General features: G+C 43.2%; 1 protein-coding gene across 1 annotated transcript in view; it reads right to left on the minus strand.

The window, feature by feature from the left end:
• LOC306826853 (cadherin-18-like) overlaps positions 1 to 25,441 on the minus strand; it is an 82,357-nt gene that overhangs the window by 49,688 nt on the left and 7,228 nt on the right. The window contains exon 2 of the mRNA XM_079348387.1: positions 20,883 to 22,197. Coding sequence (XP_079204513.1) covers positions 20,883 to 21,728 — 846 coding nt within the window. The 5' untranslated portion in view covers positions 21,729 to 22,197. The remainder of the gene's footprint in view (positions 1 to 20,882; positions 22,198 to 25,441) is intronic.

The raw sequence follows: 25,441 nt of genomic DNA on the forward strand, positions 1-25,441 counted from the left end.
CTGCCACCAGCATGTCAGACGTCACTCTAATTTGTGGCTACTGTGCGGCTTTACCAAGACAACACACAATCATGGAAGACAACACACATGCTGTTTACACACACACACACACACACACACACACACACACACACACTCGCTTGGCAAGACATCAAGCACACACAAACAAGCGTGCACTCAAACTGGCTGAAGTACTCCTAAATTCTTGGCAGAGATAGTATTCCCTAAACAGGGTGCGATTAGTTAACTGATCTCTTTAACACACACACACACACACACACACACACACACACATATGCTGAGTAGGTGTGTGAAGGGATGCAGAGCTGCCCTTCATCTCGGCTGCAGCTCTTATTATTCAGTCTCTTCCAGGGACTTGTGGCTTGGAGCCATGAGTGGAGGCTCCAACAAACAAACGAGCACAGATCCAGATTCTCTGACAGCGTCGACGTGTTTCCTCGTTTCTTCGGCTGTTTTCAAACTCATACTTTGTTTGCTGTGTTCCAATTCAGATAATGATGAGAGTCATTGTTTTATTATCCCGCTCAGGTCTTTTTGTGTTCACACTTGCGTGTCGTCAGGCGGGCCGTAGTACACGACATGCAGGGCTGCTCCGACGCCATGACAGCACAGCCTCCTGTCACCACGGCGTAGGGAAACAAACACATGCTAGTCATGCTAGTGTACAAGGCATGCCTTTGACCCCGCCTCCTCCTTGTGTCAGTGAATGAAAGTCATTTGTGTCACATCTATCAGGGAAGCCTGTATCCCCCCCTCTCCAAGTTTGATCAAATAGCAGAAACATTTGGTGTCCTCTCTTTCTGTCTCCGGAGCTTTGACACAGGCTACGTACTGGAACACATTAACGTTTCCACAGGTCGACCTGCTGAGAGGTGTGCTTGTCTCGTGAAGCCTGCTGTGGCTGTACAGTTTTAAACTGCTGTGTTTTTCAAGGTAAAAGTCCAAACTTTTACACTGTTGAGTTGCTTTCATTATGAAGCGGTCATATGGTGAAATGTGGTGATCAGCAGCGGCTTTAAAGCACACAGATTCAGTCACTGACTGGGACTTTAAAAAAACACCTCTCTCTGCTCTCACACAGAGTCTGACTGACCTTATTTTACTGTAGCACCGGGATCATGCTGCACAGTCCCTCGTGCGTGTCTTTATGTTTCCAGGTCGAGATTGTTCATGCAATTAAAATTCCACTTTGACACTGACAGCAGTGGTTGCATAAAGACAGATCTCAGTGAAAGGACTCAGAGACCCTGAGCTGGCTGATATGCACAGCATCAAGAACGATCTCTTTCAGCAGGCTCAAAGGTTATTAAGGACCTGGAAATGATATGCAAAGCCTTGGTGTGATATTCAGCAGCTCATGTCAGCTAACAGTAACATTAAGAACAAATATGGACATCGCCTGTGGTGAAGAGTGCCTCAGCACTCACATCACTACAAATAGTGACTTCAGCTTGAAACTACATTTTCAGCAGCTTGGTGGAAACGTCACTGTTTTCTGGATCAAATGTCTCTACAGTGTAGCTGAGCTGTTTTATTAATCGAGTAGTGAAGCTTTATTTACTTTCGCTAACACAACACTGCTAAAGATCCGTCGAGCTCCGAGCCACGTGTGTGGAGGATTTATGCGCTTGTACACGGTAGGGCAGAAGGTTGGCTGGCGGCAGCGTCAGAAAGTGCTGCTCCCTTTATTTGAATGGATTGTCTTAAAGTGACGAGCTAACCGTTAGCCGGTCAGTGGATTCAGAATCAACATCTTGGTTTTATGTTTAAGACAAGTTGTGTGACGCTCACAGTGGTGACCCTTCATGCTGATGACCAGGACATGAACACTGACAGGTGTCAGATGTTTCTTGCTTCTGAACCACCTGCGTTCTGCACTGTCAGTGGTCAGGACATAAGCCAGTGTTATCGACCTGTGCACCTCAACAAATAAAGGGCGACAGAGGGACTGATGTCAATGTGACATCTCCTTCAAATTGCTCTGTAGGGTTTGTGTTGACCTGCACTCTTTATTTCATATCAGCATTTAAGTCTATTAGGGGGGCAGTGCGTGCGTTCCCATGTATGGAGGCTATAGTCCTTGTGTGGGCGGCCCGGGTTCACGTCCAGCCTGTGTCTCCGCCCTTATCCCCCTTCCTCTAATCATAAAGGCTAAAAAATGCCCAAAAATAAATCTTTAAAAACAAACAAACATTTAAGTCTATCTCATTAAATGACATTTGTTTATTTTCTGTTTTCATAGCTCTTCATAAAACAATATCTTGCCTTGAAGAAACTGTGTTGTATAAATGGGGTTACACACACACGCACACATACACAAGCTCGTCCACACACACACACACAGTTATATTTACCAACAGATAATAGTCTCCCCCCGCTGAGACTCTGATATCATTATGAAGTCTTCCTCTGTAAGTGTAAATGATCTTGGTAATCGCCTCATTAAAGATGATCATCCTGAAACCTTTTCTTCTGTTTCCTTCGCTCTCTGCCTCTTAATGTCACCGCCGTGCTTCAGGTTGTTAATGACCTCACTTTAACTTCCTGCAGCTTTGTATCATATTCATTATTATAAACCCTTCAGAGCTTGAGCTGGAGGAAACGTGGAGCGTCCTCAGGGGATCGTTTGAAATAATGCAAGCTGCAATGAAGAGCGGACAGATAAGAGTGTGTAGTTTCTTTTCATCTCTTGAAATTCAAGCAGAAGACTCTTCAAGTGTTGACGAGTCAAACACAGTTAGCATCAGAACAACAGCAGAACGAGCACAAACATGATGGATCTCAATCAGAGACGTTGGAATGATAAATAAAGCTCATGTTTTTTTTACATTTAAGTGACGTACCAACAAATGTGCCTTTGATCTTAACTTCCCAAGGAAACACAAGCGAGCTTTAAAAGTACCCGGGTCTTTGAAAGCACACATCACCAATCTGGCTTTCAAACTCAAGGTGAAGTTTGGATTTTGTTCCAGAAATAAATCCTGCTTTTCACTCAGGGAGAGGAAACGTCTTGTTTCGTCTACCTTCCTTTGTTGGATTATGGCGATGTGCTCTACATGGGCGCCTCTGTTTACAGTCACTGGACCGTGTGTATCACTGTTCGTTGAGATTTGTTACAGGTTGCAGACACCTCCCACTCTGACCTGTACATGACGGTCTTTACACTGGCTCAATCTCATCTCCAAAGCTCTTCCTGGTTTGGTTCCTCCTTATGTGTTCGTACCTTCAGAGCCAATAGGCCTCGTCTTCCTGTCGTGTTTTTAAACTGTCTGTTCCTCGTGTCCACACTGAGCTCGGATAAAGAGCGTTCAGTTTTGCTGCTGCCTCTACCTGGAACTTTCTCCAGAACGACTTGAAAATGGCCGACCTCGTTTCACTTGAAGCCTTTGGCTCGATCTTAAAGGACAAACACTGCAGACAGTGCCTGTGTGTCTGGATTGTACGCTGTCATCACGACGCTGCACGTTATCTGTGAACTGATCTGTTCTTTGCAATTGCTGTTTTCTCTTAACTTGTTGTCTGTTTTTAATCATGGACTATAATGAGGTCTGGCCCAGGTCACCCTTGTGAAAGAGATCTTGATCTCAATGGGTGAATTACCTGGTTGAATAAATAAAATATAACACATGTTCTCTGTCTTGGCGCTCTGAATTTCATCTCCACCTTGAAACCCATCTTGAAACGGACAGTTTTCACAGACTGTGCGTGCACCCTGCTCCACTGGGTCAGTTAAGACCACTTCTAGAAGGTATCAGTCTGGTCTCGGTCTCAGACTGGATTTAAAATGAGGACGGGTGGAGACCACCATGATAGACTATTTTTTCAACCTCCTTTTTGTGATCAGAAGTGAAGACAGCCCTTCCTTCTAAATGAAGGCATCACTTCATTTCGTTTGGATTTGTATCCCCTGGTTTTGGACACAACCTCCCCGGTGTTAGGCTCTAAGTGATTGGGGGGTATAGTCTTGGTCTCACCTGGATCTTGAAGCACCCCTGTCTCGGGTACGTCTTGGTCTCTGTCAGCGTGGTCTTGATATCAGTGAAGCCCTGATGTGTATTTCATATCAGTAATCACTGGGGAAAGATAAAGTCTGTCTCCCTCCTCTGCCCTCCATCAAGACGTGTGATTGGTCAGTAGACGATGCTTCTTACAGGCTGCAGAGCAGGTCAGGTGTTCAGCATAAGTTACCATGGTGATCTGAACCACCTTAAACTCAGAGTTAACCCTCTGACGAGCCTGCTGTCCACCTTGAAACAACACACGTGTATCTGAAGGCTGTGAATAACAAGGATGCATCACATCATTTCCTGCTGATGAAATATTCTCAAATATGCAACGAAACATACGAACCAACGACAAAGGCATCACATCCTGGAGTTACAGAGAGAACAAAAGATGAAGTGTGAAAAGAAACAACCATCAGAGCGAAAAGACACAAAGATAAAGACGGCAGACAAATACACTGATGGCCTCACAAATCCACTCTGACACTCATGACGTGAGTCAGCGCTCTGCACAGACAAAGACTGAGACATGATGCATTCACTGCTCCTTGGAAATGTAGATTCTTTGACAGCCTAATGGCCCAGGATAGCTTGGACTGATGTTTGCCACAGGGCTACACACACACACACACACACGCACGCACACACACACACACACACACCCACACTCGGCCCTTATTGAAATAAAGCAGGACAGTGAGGAGGAGACGAGTTTGTGTCTTTGACATTGAGATTAATCCTGAAAAAGATGAAGAATCATTGAAGGGTGGAGGGGGAGACACTGAGCGGCTGAGAGAGATGGGAAACTGTTTACAATCTTCTTTCATTCTTCTGAAGTTTGCACATGTAGTGAGCTAAACCAGATGCCACACTAAAGAAACTTCTGGTCCATCTCTTGTCTGCGACAGATGGCTTCATTTCTCTGTGACATGCATGTTATGACAAGTTTTCTGTTTTGCATGAAAAGCTCCTGAAACGTCACTAAAACATCTACACAACACACACACATCTCACATCTCCTGCAGAAGTAAACACTCCATTCAGAACAACACCAACTCCATCCAATAAAAGGCTCCATCACCAACCAGAGCACACGACTCTGAGCTCTGAAACACGAACAAACATGTCTGCTTTCTAAAGATATATGCTCACTATAACACCCTGGAGCTGCGTGTCTTTGCATGCTGTTAACATGAACCCAAATGCAATGAGGAAACAAAATCTCTGAATTCATTGAAGGCTGGTTCACACGGCAGGATAATTAGGCCGATCTGTTCGTGGGTGGTGTGTTGATGTTGCCGTGTGGCCGCACACCGCACACTGTACGACCAAAACTGTGAAACCTCTGATTATTTATCACTGTGTGTGTGGTCACTAAGGTTTGGGAAGTGGGCCGGCCTTTAGGAAGTCTGATCATGACTGAGGAGGTGCTTAGTCAATTAAAAGGAGGTGCCAGATCTTGTTCCGGCAGGCAAACAAGATCTGGCACAGGTCCTGATTATGATGATATTTTTCATACAATAAGCCTATATTTGTGTACAGCATAAAGCCCTGAACTGTGGCCCAGTCTTTGGCTCTTTCTCTTTGCTCAGATTTCTGTGAACTGTTTGTCAGGGGATGTGGACCGAGCTGAAAACAAACACTTCAAACGAAGGCCATTTCCCAAATCAGTCCCTCTCTGAAACACTTCACTCTGCAAGAGAGCCACACTTGTTATTCTGGAGAGCTCTCAGTGTAAAGACAGAAGGTATAAATAAAGAGGTAAACTGTGGGACACAGGCAGGAAACGGTGGTCACCATGGATACTAATAGACAGCCGCTCTGCTGTACGGCTGTATTTTGTGCTAAAAGAAACAAACAGAGGAAGTCCTCCTGGTGAAGACCTGTGCTGAGTGGATCCACAGCCACAGAGTAACCTTTCTTTATTTAATAGAATTAGCTCGCTGTGGTCGTCCACAGCTTGATCAAAACAGAAAAGTATATGACAGTCACATGCAGAGAAAAGAATTGGAGGGACTAATTAATGCATGAAGATCCCTGTGATGCCGCCAGACCACCATCACTTTATACTTGTGTGATGTAAGTTCATGAACGTCTCATCTCCTCCTCTTCAGGTTAAATCAGTGTCAGAGCTCCTCTTCCTCACTTCATGTGTGTGAAGTGTGTTGTTGTAAATCCACTCTGATCCTGTATGTGATCATGTCTATAAACCCCTCTATTTCAGCCCTGCTCAGAACAGGCTGTTTCTGTGTCTGTAGCTTTAAATATGTAAATGAGCTGTGTTACGTGCCGTAGTGTGTGTGTGTGTCTCTGTCTGTGTTGCAGGTTCACATCGGAGGTGCCGCGCAGCGGGTTGCAATCACCCAATCAGGGTGGGAGATATAAAGGAGGAGCTGGTGTGCTGCTGTGGTCTCTTTCTCCTGTGTTCTCGCCTTCCACGTTGCTGATGTGCTGCGGTGGTTGCTGCCCGTGTCGTGCAGTCGGTCGTCCTGTGTGTGGGATCGTCCGTTTAGTTTAGTAGCTTGTCGTCCCTCATTTTGAGCGGATTGTTTTGTGTTAAGAGTTCTTTGTTAATAAATAAGTTTGTTTATAATCCTACCTGAATTGTATCTTTTCCCTCCCGGTTTGTATTTTTTAGTTTATCAATTGTGTTGCTTCTGAGCGCCTTAGACAGCTCTGAACGTAACAAGCTGTGTCTGACCACGCCCCCTCTCTGGAAGGGCTCGGGTGTACTCGCTGCTTTCTGGCTCCATGTCCTATTGTTTACGGTGAGAAGGCAGACTCAGAGGGCAGAACAAACACCTAGCTGTGGGAGTGTCACCCACCTGGGGGAGGGGCTACTGCCCTTTGTGAGGTCATGAAGGGAAACTCTCCAAACAGCCTGTTTGAGCACACATTTCCTGAACAGTGGAGCAGGCAGAAGACGGAGAGGATGGACTTTTCTCATCATTGGGGGTTTGTAGACATGAGACACATGTTAGAGTTAGAGGAACATGGGGAAGAGGGTTTTAACAGCAGGATGACATACACATCCTCTGAGCCTCCTCCTGGTGATAATTACATCAGGCTCAAATCAGCAACATGAGCTTCTCAACGTTGTTTTCCATTGTAATAGTATGTTGAATTTTTAATGGTTTTATCTTGAAGAAGCAGCTTTGCTCTCTTTTGGCCTGGGTGAATGTTTTGCATGAATCCTTTACCTTTAGTTTACCACAAGTTTCTAAAACTAACTGACCACAGTTTAAGCTGATTATCTTTGGTTGATACAACAATTTCAGTTTAAAAAGTTCAGAAAGGTTTAGACAAGAAAACAAGTTAATCACACGGTATTAAATGGAACATTTCTTGATTGCTCATCCTTTTTTTCTATTTTTCACACACACAGTCGCTGAAACACAAAAAAGCTGGTGGAGTCAATGCTGACAGGAGAGGGACCGGGCTCTGTGGTCAGAGGCTGGCAGAGTTGCTACTGGGCAGTCAATCCAAGGGTGAAGGCTTTCTGTACATGAAAGCAAAAATAATAATCTAGCAGAGTGAGCAGGATGAGTGGAAAAGCACTGATTGGCTGAGTGAAGGCAGGTGAGCAGCTGTGAGTAAAAGTGACCTGCGGTGTAAGAAGAGCTTGGAGTGATCAGAGGACCAGAAAATGGAGACGGTCATACTGACACTGAGTATGAATGGTGCCCTTTGAGGCTATGACTTCATTTCATATTCTAATGGCTACTGAGCCATGTTGCTACAGTTTCCTCAGGCATGAATGTTCACTCATATTATAATGAGCTTTTTATATATTTATAAATACTTTTAATTCAAGCCACATTGTTAATGCATGACTGAGTTTCTGCAGACTAAATACCCATGTACTGTATGCTGTTACATTAAATGAACAGGTGTTGTAAGTCTGACTCTGGAAGTCCTTTGTTTTGTTGAACCCTCCGACGATACATTGACTGTAGAGAGTTCATGTTGGGGGTCAGTGCTTCAGATTGTTCTAGGCTCTCAGTCTGTGCACTGTAATAAGCAGACTCTCTGTCATGCTGTTGTGATGTAAGAGATAATAATAACCTCGTCCTGTAAATAGTTAAAATACAACAGTGTGCACTCTAAGCATGTGAATATTATTTAGAGATGACAACACAAAAAGCTGAATCTACGAGTTCAGTAACAGAACGTGTGGCTCCTTCCATCCAGCTCACAGGCTCCTTTTGTGCTTAGATAGAAGGATGATAAACCACAGCCTCCAGAGTCAGGTCTTAACCCCAGGCACCATCTCTGCTAGACTTTTCATCAGTGTTATCTGCCAGATGTGTTTGTAGACTCAACCCAGCCCAGATTGAAAACTACAGACCAGTTTCTCTTCTGCCCTTTCTGTCAGAAATACTCAAGCACACAGTCTTTTATCAAGGTTTGAGTTCCTGTCCAGAAACGATCTGTTTGACCCAAATCCCTCCGTCTTTAAGCGGGGCCACTCCACTGAGACTGCACTACTGTCTGTAACAGAATCGCAATAATGACGATGGTTTTGTATGATAACAGTGACTTTTAAGATGGTTTCTTTGCTGGTTACAGTTTTTAAGAACTGTCTCTGGTCACTTCCTGTCAGCAGCTGTGTGTCCAATCGGACTTCAAGCAAATCATTGTGTCCTTTTTTCTAGATCCTGTCATGGATTGGTTTTGTTTCTGTATTTCGTCTTGTTTTGGTTTTCGTTCTTTCCCTCATGTTCTGTGTGTCTGTGATTCCTGGTGTGGTTTACTTTAGTCCTTAGTGTGTATCCCTGTATCCTTGTGTCCTTCTGTGTTGTCTGTGGGCTTGACTTCCTGTTACTTGTGTTTCCAGGTTCTTAGTTTTGTGTTTAATGTTTCTTAGTCTAGTTTTAAGTGTTTCCTGTTTTATTTTGTAGATCTGGTTTTGGTGGTGTCAGTGTTGGGTTTTACTTTGTGCTTGTCCTCAGTGTTCTGGTCTTGTGTTCTTTGTTCCTTATGTTTCCGTCCTGTCTGATGACCCTGATTGTCCTCACCTGTCTCGTTAGTCTCACCTGTGTCCAATTAACCCTGCCTATTTAGTCGCTGTGTTTCCTCAGTCTCTTCATTGCAGTTTGTCAGTGTAGGGTACCCTGTCTCTTTGGATTTTAACTGTTCATCATTTTGGTTTTTTGAACAGTAAGTTTGTTGTTTTGGTCTTTTGGTTTAAAGAAATCATTTGTTTGCTGCAATTGCGTCGTCCTCCCTGTTTTTCTCCCTCTGTTCTTGACAGATCCTTCCGCTATAGATAAAAACATCTGCTAAGTGAATTGAATTGTTGACTCTACCCTCCATCCAGACCGTCTTTAAATCTTTTGTCTCTGTCTCAGGGTAGTTATTTTGCTCTGCATTCTTATTGGAAATGCCCTGTGATTAAGTGGCGAACAGTCCAGGGTGTACCATGTGTCTCGCCCAATTGAGAGCTGGGATTGGCTCCAAACCGCTGCGACCCCGAACAGGAAAAGCAGTATAGAAAAGGTATGGATGGATTCTCATGTTGGCCCAGTACCAACTCACTGACTTGTCCCTACAACATGTTGTTCTTTGACGTGTGTTGTCCTCTCGTAAACTGTATGCTGACTCGTTATAGTCACGTCTAATTTGGCCTCCGAACACATATTTCACATCGCAGACCCCATAGGTTTAGAAAGAAACATTTAAAATGATCTCTTGAGATGCGGTTCAGACAGAGCTGATGGACCACAGTGTGTTTGATCCTCTGTAATGACGTTGCTCTACTGCTGGGTATGCACGCCAGGATCATTGTGCAAACTGACTCTGTCTGTCATTGGCCATTCAGATGCTTGGCCTCTTGGTTCGGGCCTTTTTCAAGATTCATTGCCATGTTGAAGATATTTTGATCGTCATGGTGAAACAGAAAGAGAGGCAGACAAAGAGAGGTGGTAACATGTTTAGCTCTTCAGCTCTTGAAGACTCAAACTAAAATTTCTTAGATTGTCAATTTCATGTTTCTGCAGCTGCTTGCTGTCATCCTGCACTCTTAGTTTGAGATGATCGTTGTTATACTACGTATGTCTCTGCTGTCAAAAGAGCAGGAAAAAAAACATGATTAAACACTGGAGTGAACATGCTGCTGTGTAATAAAGTGGATGTGTGTGTGTGTGTGTGTGTGTGTGCACTAACTGCTACGATACCTGCTTCCCATGAGCAGATTAAAGTCTTTTTTTACACTAAAATGTTAGAGAATTAAGCAAAACCATCGATACACAAAGCAAATATAACAAAGAACCTAACCTAATGAAAGCGTCAGCCTGTGAGAAACTTTGGAGTATTATCACATCTCTCACAAAGGAAACATGTTCAAACTGTATTGGACTAAAGGTAGTACCTCAAGGATCAATGTTTGGACTGATTCTCTGTATCAATCAATCTTTATTTGAATAGTGTTCATTTATAACCGGTGTTATCTCAAGACACTTTACAAAAAAACATTACAAAAGAGAAGGTAAACACGGTTATGTTTACAAAAAGCAGGTAGAGGACCTTACTTATTGTTATATTACAAGAGCCCAGCTGGTTGTTTGGACAGGCCATCCTCACCAAATGTCCAGAGGAACCTAAGAGAGCTCAGGAGCTCCCAGAAAAAGGAGAGGTTAGTACATTTAAAGATAGACATGCAGTAATAAGATATGATCTGATAACTGAAGACTCTACCTCCTGTAGTTTAGAGACTGTAGGTACCAGCAGGTCTGATAACTGAAGACTCTACCTCCTGTAGGACATTTAGAGACTGTAGGTACCAGCAGGTCTGATAACTGCAGACTCTACCTCCTGTAGTTTAGAGACTGTAGGTACCAGCAGGTCTGATAACTGCAGACTCTACCTCCTGTAGGACATTTAGAGACTGTAGGTACCAGCAGGTCTGATAACTGCAGACTCTACCTCCTGTAGTTTAGAGACTGTAGGTACCAGCAGGTCTGATAACTGCAGACTCTACCTCCTGTAGGACATTTAGAGACTGTAGGTACCAGCAGGTCTGATAACTGCAGACTCTACCTCCTGTAGTTTAGAGACTGTAGGTACCAGCAGGTCTGATAACTGAAGACTCTACCTCCTGTAGTTTAGAGACTGTAGGTACCAGCAGGTCTGATAACTGAAGACTCTACCTCCTGTAGTTTAGAGACTGTAGGTACCAGCAGGTCTGATAACTGCAGACTCTACCTCCTGTAGTTTAGAGACTGTAGGTACCAGCAGGTCTGATAACTGCAGACTCTACCTCCTGTAGGACATTTAGAGACTGTAGGTACCAGCAGGTCTGATAACTGAAGACTCTACCTCCTGTAGGACATTTAGAGACTGTAGGTACCAGCAGGTCTGATAACTGTAGACTCTACCTCCTGTAGTTTAGAGACTGTAGGTACCAGCAGGTCTGATAACTGCAGACTCTACCTCCTGTAGTTTAGAGACTGTAGGTACCAGCAGGTCTGATAACTGCAGACTCTACCTCCTGTAGTTTAGAGACTGTAGGTACCAGCAGGTCTGATAACTGCAGACTCTACCTCCTGTAGGACATTTAGAGACTGTAGGTACCAGCAGGTCTGATAACTGAAGACTCTACCTCCTGTAGTTTAGAGACTGTAGGTACCAGCAGGTCTGATAACTGCAGACTCTACCTCCTGTAGTTTAGAGACTGTAGGTACCAGCAGGTCTGATAACTGCAGACTCTACCTCCTGTAGGACATTTAGAGACTGTAGGTACCAGCAGGTCTGATAACTGCAGACTCTACCTCCTGTAGTTTAGAGACTGTAGGTACCAGCAGGTCTGATAACTGTAGACTCTACCTCCTGTAGTTTAGAGACTGTAGGTACCAGCAGGTCTGATAACTGCAGACTCTACCTCCTGTAGTTTAGAGACTGTAGGTACCAGCAGGTCTGATAACTGAAGACTCTACCTCCTGTAGTTTAGAGACTGTAGGTACCAGCAGGTCTGATAACTGCAGACTCTACCTCCTGTAGGACATTTAGAGACTGTAGGTACCAGCAGGTCTGATAACTGCAGACTCTACCTCCTGTAGGACATTTAGAGACTTTTTTCATACAGACTTCATGCCAGTGCTCCTGAGCACACAGCCCAATTGAGAGCTTCTCTGCCCAGAAAAAAGCCCGAGGTGGACACAGGCCTCAGGGTTCAAAATCTGTCTCAGGAAATTAGAGCCAACTCTTCAGTTCTTGTAATGAAGTTGAGTGGCTGCTTGAAAACTGCCCCCCTTTAAATCCAGTACACCAGATGTCCCTCGCCCTCCTCCACAACCAGCGACTGAAGCATGTGACGCTGTGCACTGCAGATCCTGATGAGAACAAACCCTTTGTATCCTCGGCTGTACTAACTCCAAATTACAGCACAGCACTTGATGGAAAGGTCAATTCTTCTCGAGCACTGCAGCCATGTGAAGAGATCGCCCCACATTAGGTAGGGAGGGTGTGTGTGTGTGTGTGTGTGTGTGTGTGTGTGTGTGTGTGTGTGTGTGTGTGTGTGTGTGTGTGTGTGTGTGTGTGTGTGTGTGTGTGTGTGTGTGTGTGTGTGTGTGTGTGTGTGTGTAATTGCTGAGATGCTAATAGTGGAGTGAACTGGATGTGTTTCCTTATACTGTTGTTCTCATTTTAATGCATTTACATGAACTTTCGCAGTGACTCTCCCTGTTATCATGAATGAACCCATTAGTAGGACAATTTCTTCTTCTTGACTGAACAATTACAGCGAGCTCTTAACACGGAGGCCAGGAACGATTAGCCCTGCTTTGAAGTTTGAAGCGTGTACTTGCAGTTTGACGAGACACTGAAACCCAACAGGAAATATTAAACCAGCTAAACCGTCTGTCCTCACAGTGTGTTTGGACCAAAGTGATTGTTTAAATGACAGACATGAACCTCCATGCATGTTGGCTTTTAGATAAATGTATATTTATACTGTGTCAGACATCAACTTTATTTGTAGAACCTGCAGACTGTATCATGTTCCTCATAGAAGTTATGAAGCATCTTTATGGATTCACACCTCCTGCATCAAACATGGCCGTCGTCGTCATGACGTCAGGCCTCACATTTTGAAGCTCAATGATGGGCGTCACCTTTCAAGAGCAATGGTTCGGATTGATCTTTTAGGCTGAACAGCAAACATTGATGCTCCTACAGATCTGTGTGCAAACTCTACACCATCCCTTTAGTCTCCAACTTCTTGACCAAATATGGTCATATATGTGTTGTTGGACACGCCCCTCTCTTCCCTGTCAGCGCTCATGAACAAATATATAGAGAGTTTGTATTGACCTCTTCAAGCCTTTATGCAGCTTGGTAGTTGGTAAAGTTGTACGGCTTCGGCTCAGTGGTTGAGTCGTCTCAATGAAATCCTCAACAAATCAATACAACTTGTTTTTCTTACAAAGAGTCTTTCTCTTGAGATTTAGTTTTGTCTCCCCAAGGCCCCAAGCAGCCAGGTGAGCCACCTGCACAGAGAACTACTCTACATATGGGGTGCACAATGTCACTGCCAGGTTATCTTTGCACGGACACGAGCCTGACTGGGCTCAGAGGTTGTCACACTGGGCACTGGTCAGTCTCAAGCAGCAGAAGGTTTAGTATACGGAGAAGGTGAAGCTTACGTATTGTCAGGTCAGTGTGTTTTATTTCTCCTTACAAAGCTTGAGAAAACTCCTCCTGATTTCACGTTCAGCAGAGGAAATAATGAAATCAAGTCAAAGTAAAGCAGGCAGCGTTTTCAGGGAGAGCTGCCCAGAAAAGGTGAAGGAGCTGTGATTCAGTGTCCACTGATTCGCCGGCACTGCTGAGCCTGGCGTGAGAGGCAAAGGGAAGTTAAAACTGTGAGACAGACGGGGGGATGGAGTTTGAAACAAAGCGTGATTAGGCTTTGGAAAAGGTGTGAGGCGCCACATAGTCACGATCCACAGAAACAGTCTCACATTTCCTGCCTTGAAGGAAGCTTAACGCACACGTTTCCTGCAAGTCTGCTTTAAACTTTCCTCCTTCCTCCCCGAGCTTCCTGCCCTCTCGTCTCCTTTCATCATTTCTTCTCCACTGTTCTCTCTTCACCTCACATCACCTTCACTCTCCTCTCACCTTCTTTGCTTCCCCTTTCATCCTCCCTCCTTTCATCCTCATTTCTTTTCCTCGCCTTGCTATTCGTTGTCAGCCCAAGACTCCTCTTCATATCTCCTTCTCCTGTCCTCATAAATTCTCACCTTTCATTCTGTTTCCTCTTCAGGTGCAGCCACACCGAAACAGCTCTGTGTTCAGAAGAAAAAGAAAATGTAGGGGGGCGATGGTGGGGAGTCTGTGCAACACTAGTTACCAAAAGGCCGGTGAGCACAATGGATCTGTTGGACGTGAAGCCCATCAGCCAATGGGAACGCTCGCACAAAGGGTAGTTTAAATTAAATTTCCACATCGTCTGTGTGTTTTATAGGCCTGAAAAAACCCCAGACAAGATTAGTGTTATGTTGCCATGGTTACTCATCTTATATAGCCCACTGTCTGCAGTGCATTAATGGACACCCAGGTGACACCTTCCAGCCAATCAGAATCAAGTATTCACACAGACCTTGTTTATAATGTTGGTCTAGGTTGATAAATCATTTATATATTATAAGTTAGGTAAACTTTGCATCTCCTCCTTTCTCCTCACAGATTCCACATGATAGATTATTTCTTCTTCTTCTTTAAAACGTTGAGGATGTAGTTTTATTCTTTGCACCCTTCCAGCTCTTCGATTTCTTTCAACTCTTCTTCTTTTAGCCTCCGCTCCTCTTCTACATATTCTCCCCTCACCTCACCTCACCTGTGCTTCTCTGCAGCCTGCCCCTCAGCAGAATCGCTCGCTCCATCAGTCAACGTCAGTGCACACTATATGACTTTCTCTCTCTCTGTGTGTGTGTGTGTGTGTGTGCCCATGTGTTTTTAAAGCGAGTGCCGGCCAGCACCTCACCCTCCGTGTTGGTCTGCTCAGAGCGATCAATAGAGAGCGAGGATTCATCTGAGAGAGAAAAAGCTCTGCTGTCACAGCACCCTCAAAACAATGAGTCAGTGCACCCCGGGGAGCTCCCTCTGACCGTCTGTGTGTGTGTGTGTGTGTGTGTGTGTGTGTGTGTGTGTGTGTGTGTGTGTGTGTGTGTGTGTGTGTGTGTGTGTGTGTGTGTGTGTGTGTGTGTTTTTGCACCTTAAGCACATCTGTCTCCACCTTCAGTGTCCAGCCATGTAACACACACACACACACACACACACACACACACACACACAGTGGAAGCCCTGGGGTCTCAGTCCTCACCTCCATAAAGAGCAGTGTCAATGTCATGTAATGTCACTGTCAGAGCCAATCACATCAGCTTCAATGCATTCATGCATCCCCGCTGACCAATAGGATGGGCCAACCAGAACCACTCACCATGTTCCTACTGTACACACACACACACACACACACACACACACACACACACACACACACACACACACACACACAAACTCATAATCCTCCTGCTTCTTTTCTCTTTTCCTCTTCACGTGTCACTTCCTGTTCCTGTCTTCAGGTCAGCGTCTTCGTCGTGTTTGTAAAAGCTTTAACGCTCAACAATAACCTTCCATTATAAAAGCTTCTGTCATGTCAGGATAGGGTGGACATGAGAGCATTATCTTTAATAAGGTGTTCATGTGTGAAAGCAAAAATACATAAGATGATGTTGATCATGTCCAAAAGAGTTCAAATACGATGAAGTGACAAGAAGCTGAAGAGACGTAAGGACATTCAGAGCGAGGTGGTGGGAAGACAACGCAGGAGAAGTCGTTTTCCCAAGAGCTGAATAAACCTTGTGTTGACTTCACAATACAACAACAAGGCAGATGAAGTCGTAATGAAATCAAACTAAGGCAAGTGGTAAAGCAACACGGCCTCACCTCTCTCTCTAAAGAATATGAAAATATATAGATTAAATAACAATCATTAAAGATAGAAGAAGCCTGGGAACAAGGCTGATTGGTTTCTGTCCTGTCACACACCGGAGGGGACAACAGCTCACTGCTCTCTCTGTGTTGCTCTCTGCTGTGTCTCTGAGCAAACAGCAGCTGTTCATAGGCTTCCTCATCTTCATCTTTCAGTGGGATTATCAACAGGAATCTTTTGTTCTCACGAAAAAACTCTCAAAAACAAGATTTCACAATCCACAAAACCAAATCCCAAGCGTGGACGCAGCTCTCACAGAGTGACTGCAGTGAAACTCTTATGAGACATAGAGAAGATGGTTGTGAAATATTTGGTTTAAAACTAAATGAAATAATGTCACCATTTCTGAGAGAGGGAAAACAACCAAAACATACAAGGAACCCACCGCCCTGGATAGATGAAGAATGCAACTAATGACAGAGAGATGTCTGTAAAGCATCAAAGATCTGACCACAGACAGACAGAGATATGTATGTAAAGCATCAAAGATCTGACCACAGACAGACAGAGATATGTATATGTCTGTAAAGCATCAAAGATCTGACCACAGACAGACAGAGATATGAAGTAGAAATAAAGTCATATTCAAGATACAAAAGGAAATAACAAAGGTATATGGGTAATAATAATAATTCTATTGGTCGGCAACCCAAAAATGGTGCTGATCATTTTGATATAAAACTTTACAACGTACTTGTGTAAAATCCCTCAACTACGTATACCACTGAAATGAACAAATCGTTAACTATTCAGGATAGCACAACAGTTTCCCTTCCCTAACTGTGAACATAATCTTTATAATCTCAATCCTGCAGTGATGATTATTATTACCTCCCTCAAACGCTCAGATCCACAGATGTGTCTGCACTCAACACACGTTTTATAATTGTATAAAGAGTCATTCATTTCACACACTTGCTTCATTCATCCTTCAAACAAAGTGTCGTGCTTTATCATCCCAAGTTTAAAATCTGGTGATAAAACAGAAATGGAAGCTCACCGACCTGTAATGACAAAACAACTGAATCCAGACTTAAATAATGGTCATACACCCCTGCATCCAATGCAGCTTGAGTTTGTACCCATCATTCTACAGAGTCTGCAAACTGCATTTGAGTTGAATAAATCAAAAGCCTTCTTGACAGGAATGCATGTGTCCGCACTGTATTCCTGGATCCCAAGAAAGCTTTTGAAACCGTCAATCATAACGTTCTGATCTCACAACTAACTTGTTACAATTTTTCACAGGAAGCACTACTGTGGTTTGAATCGCGTCCATCTCTAGTACCAAATCCTCGTACCTTGACTGTCCAACAGGGGTCCCACAAGGCAGTATTATGGGACCTATTTCATTTACTGTTTATACAAACGACCTTCCAGAAGTGTGTACAAATGTAAACATTCAACTGGATGCTGCCGATGCCAGTGTTTCAGAAATACTCGTGAAGTTTCACAAATGACCCAAGTGCAAAGCTGGGTCAAAGATTCACATCTTGACGTGAAACGATCTGCGTGATGCTTCCTGAACAGCCAACCAGCCTTCAGCTGTCCCGTCTTTACCTGGATGGTGTTGAGCTTGGAGTTAATGAGTTTAAATATTTGGGTCTCACATTGGACCCAACATTAACATTTAAAAAACACATCAAGCAGTTAACAAAGACGGTAAATGTTATAATAAACAATTATAGACAGGTAAGAACCTTGATCAATGCTGCTCCAATGTTCCTACACGTGATTTGTTTCACATTTTGAATACTGTATAACCACATGGTCACTTTCTGCTGGCACAACATTTAAACCAATACAACCTCTTTTTAAGAAGGCCATAAAAATGTTTTCACTTTTTACATAACTTACTTCATTTTGTTCATTTTAAAAATGCATGTTTTACATATTAAATCTTTTACAGACTGGCTCCTCCTCCTGTGAAGGACTTTATAAAGTCTGCCGGTGGGATCGGCACCAGCCGGTCACTGTGAGGTCTCACACAGACACACAACAGACAAACTGATGTGTCATTTAAAGGAACTAAATATTTTAATATTCTCCCTTTCACAATAAAAGACTCACCAACATATGCAACCTTTAAAACACCTCAAACAGTGGATAAAAGAACACCAAGTCTGTGACACTTTTAACCTTCACCCTCTATGATTGTCTTGTGTCACTTGTGCCTTTGTTTTTGTATTTTATTTCTTCATGTATTTTTCTCTGATACCTGCTCAGGGACAACAGATGGAGACGAGCACTTCTGCTATAATCTGGCATCTTCTACAGCTGTTCATTAATATGCACTGTCCCTAACAAATAAAGAAAAAGAAAAAGTGTAAAAAGTAAAACAAGGAAATCTGGAGCTATTCAATACGGCTCCCAATACTTTCACCGCTCATTATTTCAACCCACATGCTGATTGTAAACACTGATGCTGCCGATGCTGGCCAAATGTTGGAGTGACACGTCTGATTATAAACTGAGTGTCTGCCTGATTGTTCCTCATTAGTTATACAGTGCAGCTGTTTCTAAAGGGGAGTTTTACTCCACTCGGACTGCATGTGGCTGTGAATTACACGTTTCTGCCCAGGGGCATAGAAAAAGACAATCTGCCCCCTAATGAGCATAATGGATCCTTTAAATACACACAACCTGCACAGAGAAGCTGGTGTGTAAATACATTGAACAGGTATTGTAGAAATAATTTTCAACATAAATCGGATGACACGTCTTCAGCATATGACTTTAAAGAGCTGCATGTGTTTTCTTTGTGTCTTCATGGTTTCTGGTCTCATAAACATGGAGGTTTTATAGTCACTGTAAGAGCATCAGGAGAGGAAACAGTGTGAGAGGATGTATTATACGGTCCCATCTGCAGTAAGAGAACCCCTTTAGATTGCATTATCCACATACATTCCTTTTCACTGTATACTTTGGTTTGCATGTCACAGATTATCCCACACACTGAACAGTTGTGGGTGGACTGCATCAGATTGACTTCCCATCCGTAAAACAGCAATCCAACATGAGCTGGCGTGTTATCCCCCAAAAGAGTTTGGCTGTTATTTCAGGGGATCATTTCACAACAATACGTCCGAGGATTTCTCTCAGCCGATCGTGAAAGCATGCAGCAGTGTAGGAATATAAAGACAAAGGTCATAGTTTATCAGATGATACACTTTCAGCCGTCACTCCATGACACCTACAGCTCTGAACTTCTTCTTTTTTACCAGTACATAATGTGAAATCTGATATTTGCAGGGATAAGCCCAACACACGTTTCTTTGGTTTGAGCGCGACGGAGTCCTACCCTCAGATTCACAAAGAAACAGATTTCTGCAGGGAGCTGAATGAGTTAATAGGCTTAGGCAGATTTTCACGATCGCTGAGGTTTCTGTCTGCTTTCTTCCTGCAGAATTTTTAACACTTTTAAAAAAAAAATGTAAATCCACATCTTTCCAGTTATTTGAGCTCCTTATAGAAAAGGTTGATAATCATAAAAATAACGGGATAATGAACCTTCTGAAGGCACCGGCGTGAAGCAGCATGTGTGCAGCATCCTGTTTAGATTAATCAAATGTAAAAACAACACAGATAGAGCACAAGGCCCATAGAGGTTTTGATTATTCGTCGGGTGCTTTGTAGAAGCTGACAACATGCAGGTGCAATCCTTCAGGACGATCCTTTATGCATACACATTAAGCCTGATGGAGGAACATTTGACAAAATCCTGCTTCCAGTGCTCAGTTACCTCTCCAATCATATGCACACCTCAGATTGTGTCTTTACATTAGAACACAGCCCTACAGTGAACCAGTACACCATTACAGGGATCAACACTGGGGTCCATAAGAACCATTCAAACCATATATGACCAGTCACGCCTTGTTCATTGAAACACTGCTGCCTAAACATACATCTGATGAACATCAAAAACACAAACAGCCTGCCAACAAGCACGTCAGCATGTGAACCAAACTAAATCAAAATGCAGCAACTTTGACCATCTGCAGGTTGAAAACTCTGAGTCAAGTCTCGCTTCTGCTCCACTGAAAGCAGCCGTTGAAATCACACCTCTGCTTTGTGTCGTGTCCTGTTAATCAAACATAGTAACATTGATCAAAGCTGGTTAGCTAACTAAACGAGGGCACATTATGATTAACTCATACTGTGTAAATCTCTCAAAGGGGAATTTACTTTGACACTGAGACATGCTGCACGTGCACAAGCAGGATCCTTTGGCCTAATGGAGAGATGTCAGACTGAGGCAACTGCACTTTTAAGAGCGCCTGAGCAGTTGAGGGTTTAATACTTGCTCAAGGGTACCTCTGCAATGCTCAGGAAGTGACCTGGCACCTGTCCGGCTAACAGACCAAGTTCCACACTTGGGTCCGCACTGGGATCTGAACCAGTGACCCTCCCAAAACCCTTTCCAAACCAAGTCCCTACAGACTGAGCTACTACTGCCCAAAGGAACTATTCCAATAGCGGGAGTCAAACCCGCTCCGACCATTTGAAAACCAAGAATCCTAACCTGTAGTTCATACGGGAACAATGAGTTCAGGGTCAGTAAAACGACTATCGGGCTCATGTTGTTAAATCCTCATGATTTAGCTTTTAAATGTAACATCAGGAAAAACAACATTTAACTTTTGACAAAAGCTTTGAGGAGAAATGTTTTTTGTTTTTTGAGCAAACAGCTTGATCAGTAAAATTAAGAATGTATTGTTGTCTTCTCTCTTCAGTGTTAACGATAAAGACCAAAACATTAAAGAAAAAAAGTCCTCCACCCTGAGGCACAGAAAAAGTCTCTGGTCGAGTAATGACTCAAGTTTGAACCCAGACCAACATGCCAAACAACAATGAGGACTCTTTACCTTTCCAACGTACTGAGGTTCAGGTCCAATGTGTTCCTCCAGAACAAAGAACTGGTTCCAGATCCAGCCTCTCCTGGGCCGCTGAGGGGGATCCTTGTTGGTCTCTGCTGACTTAGTCTGGTTCCTTTGTGACTTTGAGTTGGGGTGTGTGATCTTCTTGGCGTTTGTTTGTGAAGGAGATCTGAGTTTGGCATTAGATTTAGGTCTTAATAGTGATGCTGGGCTGGGACTGGCAATACTGGATCTGACAGAACCAGAAGCGTTGGACTTGTGGTTAAGGCTGGATAGTGAAGTGAATTTAGTTGCAGGAACTGACCCCGGTTCAGTGTTAGGTCTGGTCCCTACTGGAGACTTTGGGAATGTCTTAGGCTTTTGGCTTGGCTGGGATCTGATCCGTGGTTTCCGTTCTGCAGATTGCTTTGGGTTGTTAGAGATATTTCTCGCCGGCCCTTGCTGTGAAATCAAGTTCTGTTTGGGCACAGCTTGTGGTTTGGGCCCTGTGTCTGAGTTTGTCTTGGGGATTTGTGACAGAGAGTTTGTGTTGGACCTGCGGTTGCTGGTTAGATCCCGAGGTTTTAACTGAGACTTACTCCAGAGGTTCTGGTGAGAGCTTGGGATCTGGCTGGACCTCAGTGGAGATGTATCTTCTTCAGGACTGGCGCTTGGGAGCAGGATTGTTTTAGGCAGAGCTCTAGGTCCCAGATGAGGGTACAGGCTGGTGTTTGGGTAGGTGATGTGAGGGTTCAGACTTACCCGGATCCCACAACAACTCTGGGAGACGACACATAGGAAGATAACCAGAGGACAAAGACAAGAAACTGCAGCCACATCGGGTGGAACTCTCATTGTAAAGAAAGATTGGTGCAGAATTTTTTTTCTCTCTCACTTCCACGCTCTCATGCCGCCGTGGGCATTTAGTCCAACAAGTACACTCAGACTCATGGGATCACCGTTCTCCTCACAGTGCAGGTTAGTCTGGAGGGTCCACATGATGCAATCCAAAGAATCATTGCGGATAGTTTCCTTCTAGAAATATGAACAAAAAGACCTCCATAGTCTGGTTCACTGCATTGAACTTCTTGACATTAAATCCCAACATGATCCACATAGCTACAAAGGAATTAGAATTATCTGAGAGTCAAAGCAGAGAACAAGTCCTTCTATTGGAGAAAAGTCCATGGTGATCCTGTGCTTCCTCAGCACATAAAGGATCCACTATGGGCAAAAACCCAAGTCTTTGTTCTTCATGTTTTCAAGCAGAAGGTCACCAGCTCATAGCTCAGATGGTCAGAGAATAATTAGAGGACTTCTTTCCCTGAAACAGAGAATAAAGAAAATCTGTCAAACATCTTGAATTTATGGAACCAACCAAATCTGATGAAATCAAAGAGAGACAAAGACAACATCGAGCAAGACATACAGTGTTCTGCCTGGATTGATTCATTTACATCCAGACTTTTTGGGAACAACTAACAAACTAACACCCCCCCCCCCCCTTGCAGGAACAATGCTTTCACCCTGAAAAAGGATTGTTGTTTGCACACTCCTGATCGTAACTACATAAACAATTCACACACTGTTGATAGAGGTCTCTATATAGTGAGATCATAAGAAGTAACAAATCCCATTCACACACATTCACACATCGCAGACGAAGCAATGGGAGCAACATGGGGTTAAGTGTCTTTCCAAGGACACGTTGGACATTAGCTAAAAATCAAGTCCCTGACATTGACAGATGACGGACTCTACCAACTGCAGTGAGCTTCAGAAACCAATGAGTGATGTCAGTGATACAATGTCCATATTTTTTTTGCTTTCATCTTATGTTCAACAGATTTTAGTAAAGTGAAACATTTCAAGAAACAAGAAACAAATATCGACAGATTACATTAAAATTGAAGGAATTAGCCAGCAGATACAGAGTTCTTCTTCTCACATAAATGATCCTCTAAAAAATGTTTTCATGTCTGTCAAAGTTAAGAACTGTCCATCATCTATTCATCTTGAGCCCATGAGTTTTCACTGAACTAATTGCCAGTTTCTGTCACCGTCCAAAATGACACAGATGGGTTTTCTTTTACTCTCCACTTCTAATTTTGATTATGTATATTGCACATTTGAAATAAATAATTCTTAAGCTGTGTTATTTAATAATAATAATAATACATTTTATTTACAGGCGCCTTTCATGACACTCAAGGTCACCTTACAAGAAGAATAAAAACAACACAACAAAACACATTCAACTACTTAAAAATAAAACAACAACAGTCAGCAATGTGTGGTCATGCAGAATGGGCTAATCTAAAAAGGTGAGTTTGAGTTACTTCCCCTCCAGAGTATCCTGCTGTTTCCATACTTCTGGTCAACAGCACTGTCCAAACAAAGCACCAGGAAAGAAAAGTTCACTGAAGATAGTTAAGGCAAGAAGAGATGACGGAGGGGAGGCTAATTAGAAAGGTACACAAGATAAAAACATGAAGTCAATAGAAACAAGAATCCCTCCCTTTGCTTACTTAGAGACACAACAACACAAATCACCCGAACAAATAACCACAGAAACCCACTACTCATCTCTCTATCACCAAACAAAATCATCTATCAGAACTGGTAATCAATAAATCACATTTTTTTCTCTCTCCTCAGTTTTGCTTTTGTTAACTCTTTTCTACTTTCCATTTAGCTGCCACACTTGATGCTACCACACACACATTTACACCCCCACGACTTCGTATCTACTTTATTTGCATTTGTCTTGGATGTTTTGATTTTGTTTTGATTTGTTGCATGTTTTTTATTTTTTTTATTTTATGTTGATTAAACACGTCTATGGCTCTGTTGGCAGTCGACGGGAAATATGAGTGGACTTTTTAGTGGGCCAGTCCTACAACTGTGCTCAGTGCTGTGTTCTGATACAACTGCAGAACCTGGTGTTATCTTCTGGCCAAGTCTCGCCAAGTTCTCTTAACCAACCAAATCCTGTTTTTAAAGAACCTTTGCAATGGTTTAATATGGACATCCAACATTATTACATGATATGTCAGTATGGATCAGCAGAATATTTTCTTTCAGAGTAGGAAACCTTGTCCGGGGATTACGCCAACTATCATGTGTTTTATGAAAGTTACATTTTTTGGTCCATTTCTGCCTTTGGAGAGGACAGCTGGAGAGAGACTGAGAATGTGAGAGGTGAGAGTGAGAGACACGGGGGCGCATTGAAGAGGACTACTGCTTCTGCACATGGGGTGTGCGTCATAACCGATAGGCTACATGGCACCCCATGTTTAGCTTACCTCAGGAAACCCTCCTGTCTGTCAGATAGTCTCCCACTGTGAGGGTCAGGAGCAGTCCTCCTGAAACCATCTACATATGTTAAGTGAAAAAGACTTAAGTCTCTTTTTTTCTTCAGCCTGTTTCTGTTTATGAACTTTTTAAGCACGATGTGACTTTTTCTCTGTTTTAGTCTGTAAAAGACGTCTCAAGTAAACAAACTTTCAAAATCAGGAAAGTACTGTGATGTTCTGTAAATTTAAAGGACAGGTGTTTACAGTCTTGATCATTTACAGTAAAACTGACCTTAGGGGTCTTCTAATGAAATCTCACTTCACTGTGATGTTTTCCACGTTTTTTTTTTTTTTTTTGGTATTGTTAGAATAACCTCATTTGCATACTTAAAACTGAAAAGGCAATTTAAGAACAAGATCCACCACCAGCTTCATTCCCCAATGCCTCTCTGAATGTGTTTGTGTGGCAGCTGAACATCCGAGCCAGAAAGCCCGTTGTTTGGCTTGCTACTGAATTTGTGCGAGATGCCTGCAGGATTCGCCTCAATCTAAAACTCTTCACCTGCCAGATGTACCTGCGTCTCTCCTACAACGTCATGCAGGGGATAAATGTTTCATCATTGATGGAGTTCTGCAGAGATCTCTTTTCTATCTACGCTGTCTGTAATCTGTGAGAACACTGTTAGATTTAGAATGAGAAGAAAAAAAACATTTGGGGCTATTACAAGCCAGGTACAAAGTGAATGTGCACATGTATTAAATGTGATTAAGGGAGCGTCTCCACGTCTCCTCGTCCCTTCATCAGCATGCTCTCCCATCTCTCCGAGTGAACATTTTATCTCTCAAAGATATTACCAATTTCAACATTTTATACTATTCCCCTTTTAATGGCTGCTGCTCTGTCCCAGCTCATTATACATGTTCCCTTTGTGAACGAACCGAGCGCTTTGATAAGTACGATTACATAAAAGTGTCTGACTGTTCAGGGGCTAGATCTGTGCGTTCCGTTCACTCTGATGCTTTGAGGCCTAATGAACTCTAAAAGACAATAAGTCATGTGTGTTTAATGTCCGGGGATGATTAATTTAAAAGGAGCAAGGAAAACGTTTTAAAAAGTCTTGTAGCTTTGGACTTTAAGGACAGAGTGAGAACATTTACTTTGAGTCAATTGGTTGTCAGCAAGGCCCACAACTCCCTGTGCTTTAAGGCTGGAAGCAACAGACTCTTCCTTATCCTTCCTTATATGTCCAACACATGTGAACTTCCAGCTGA

Source organism: Symphodus melops (assembly GCF_947650265.1).
Source record: "Symphodus melops genome assembly, chromosome: 7".
Lineage (NCBI taxonomy): Eukaryota > Metazoa > Chordata > Actinopteri > Labriformes > Labridae > Symphodus > Symphodus melops.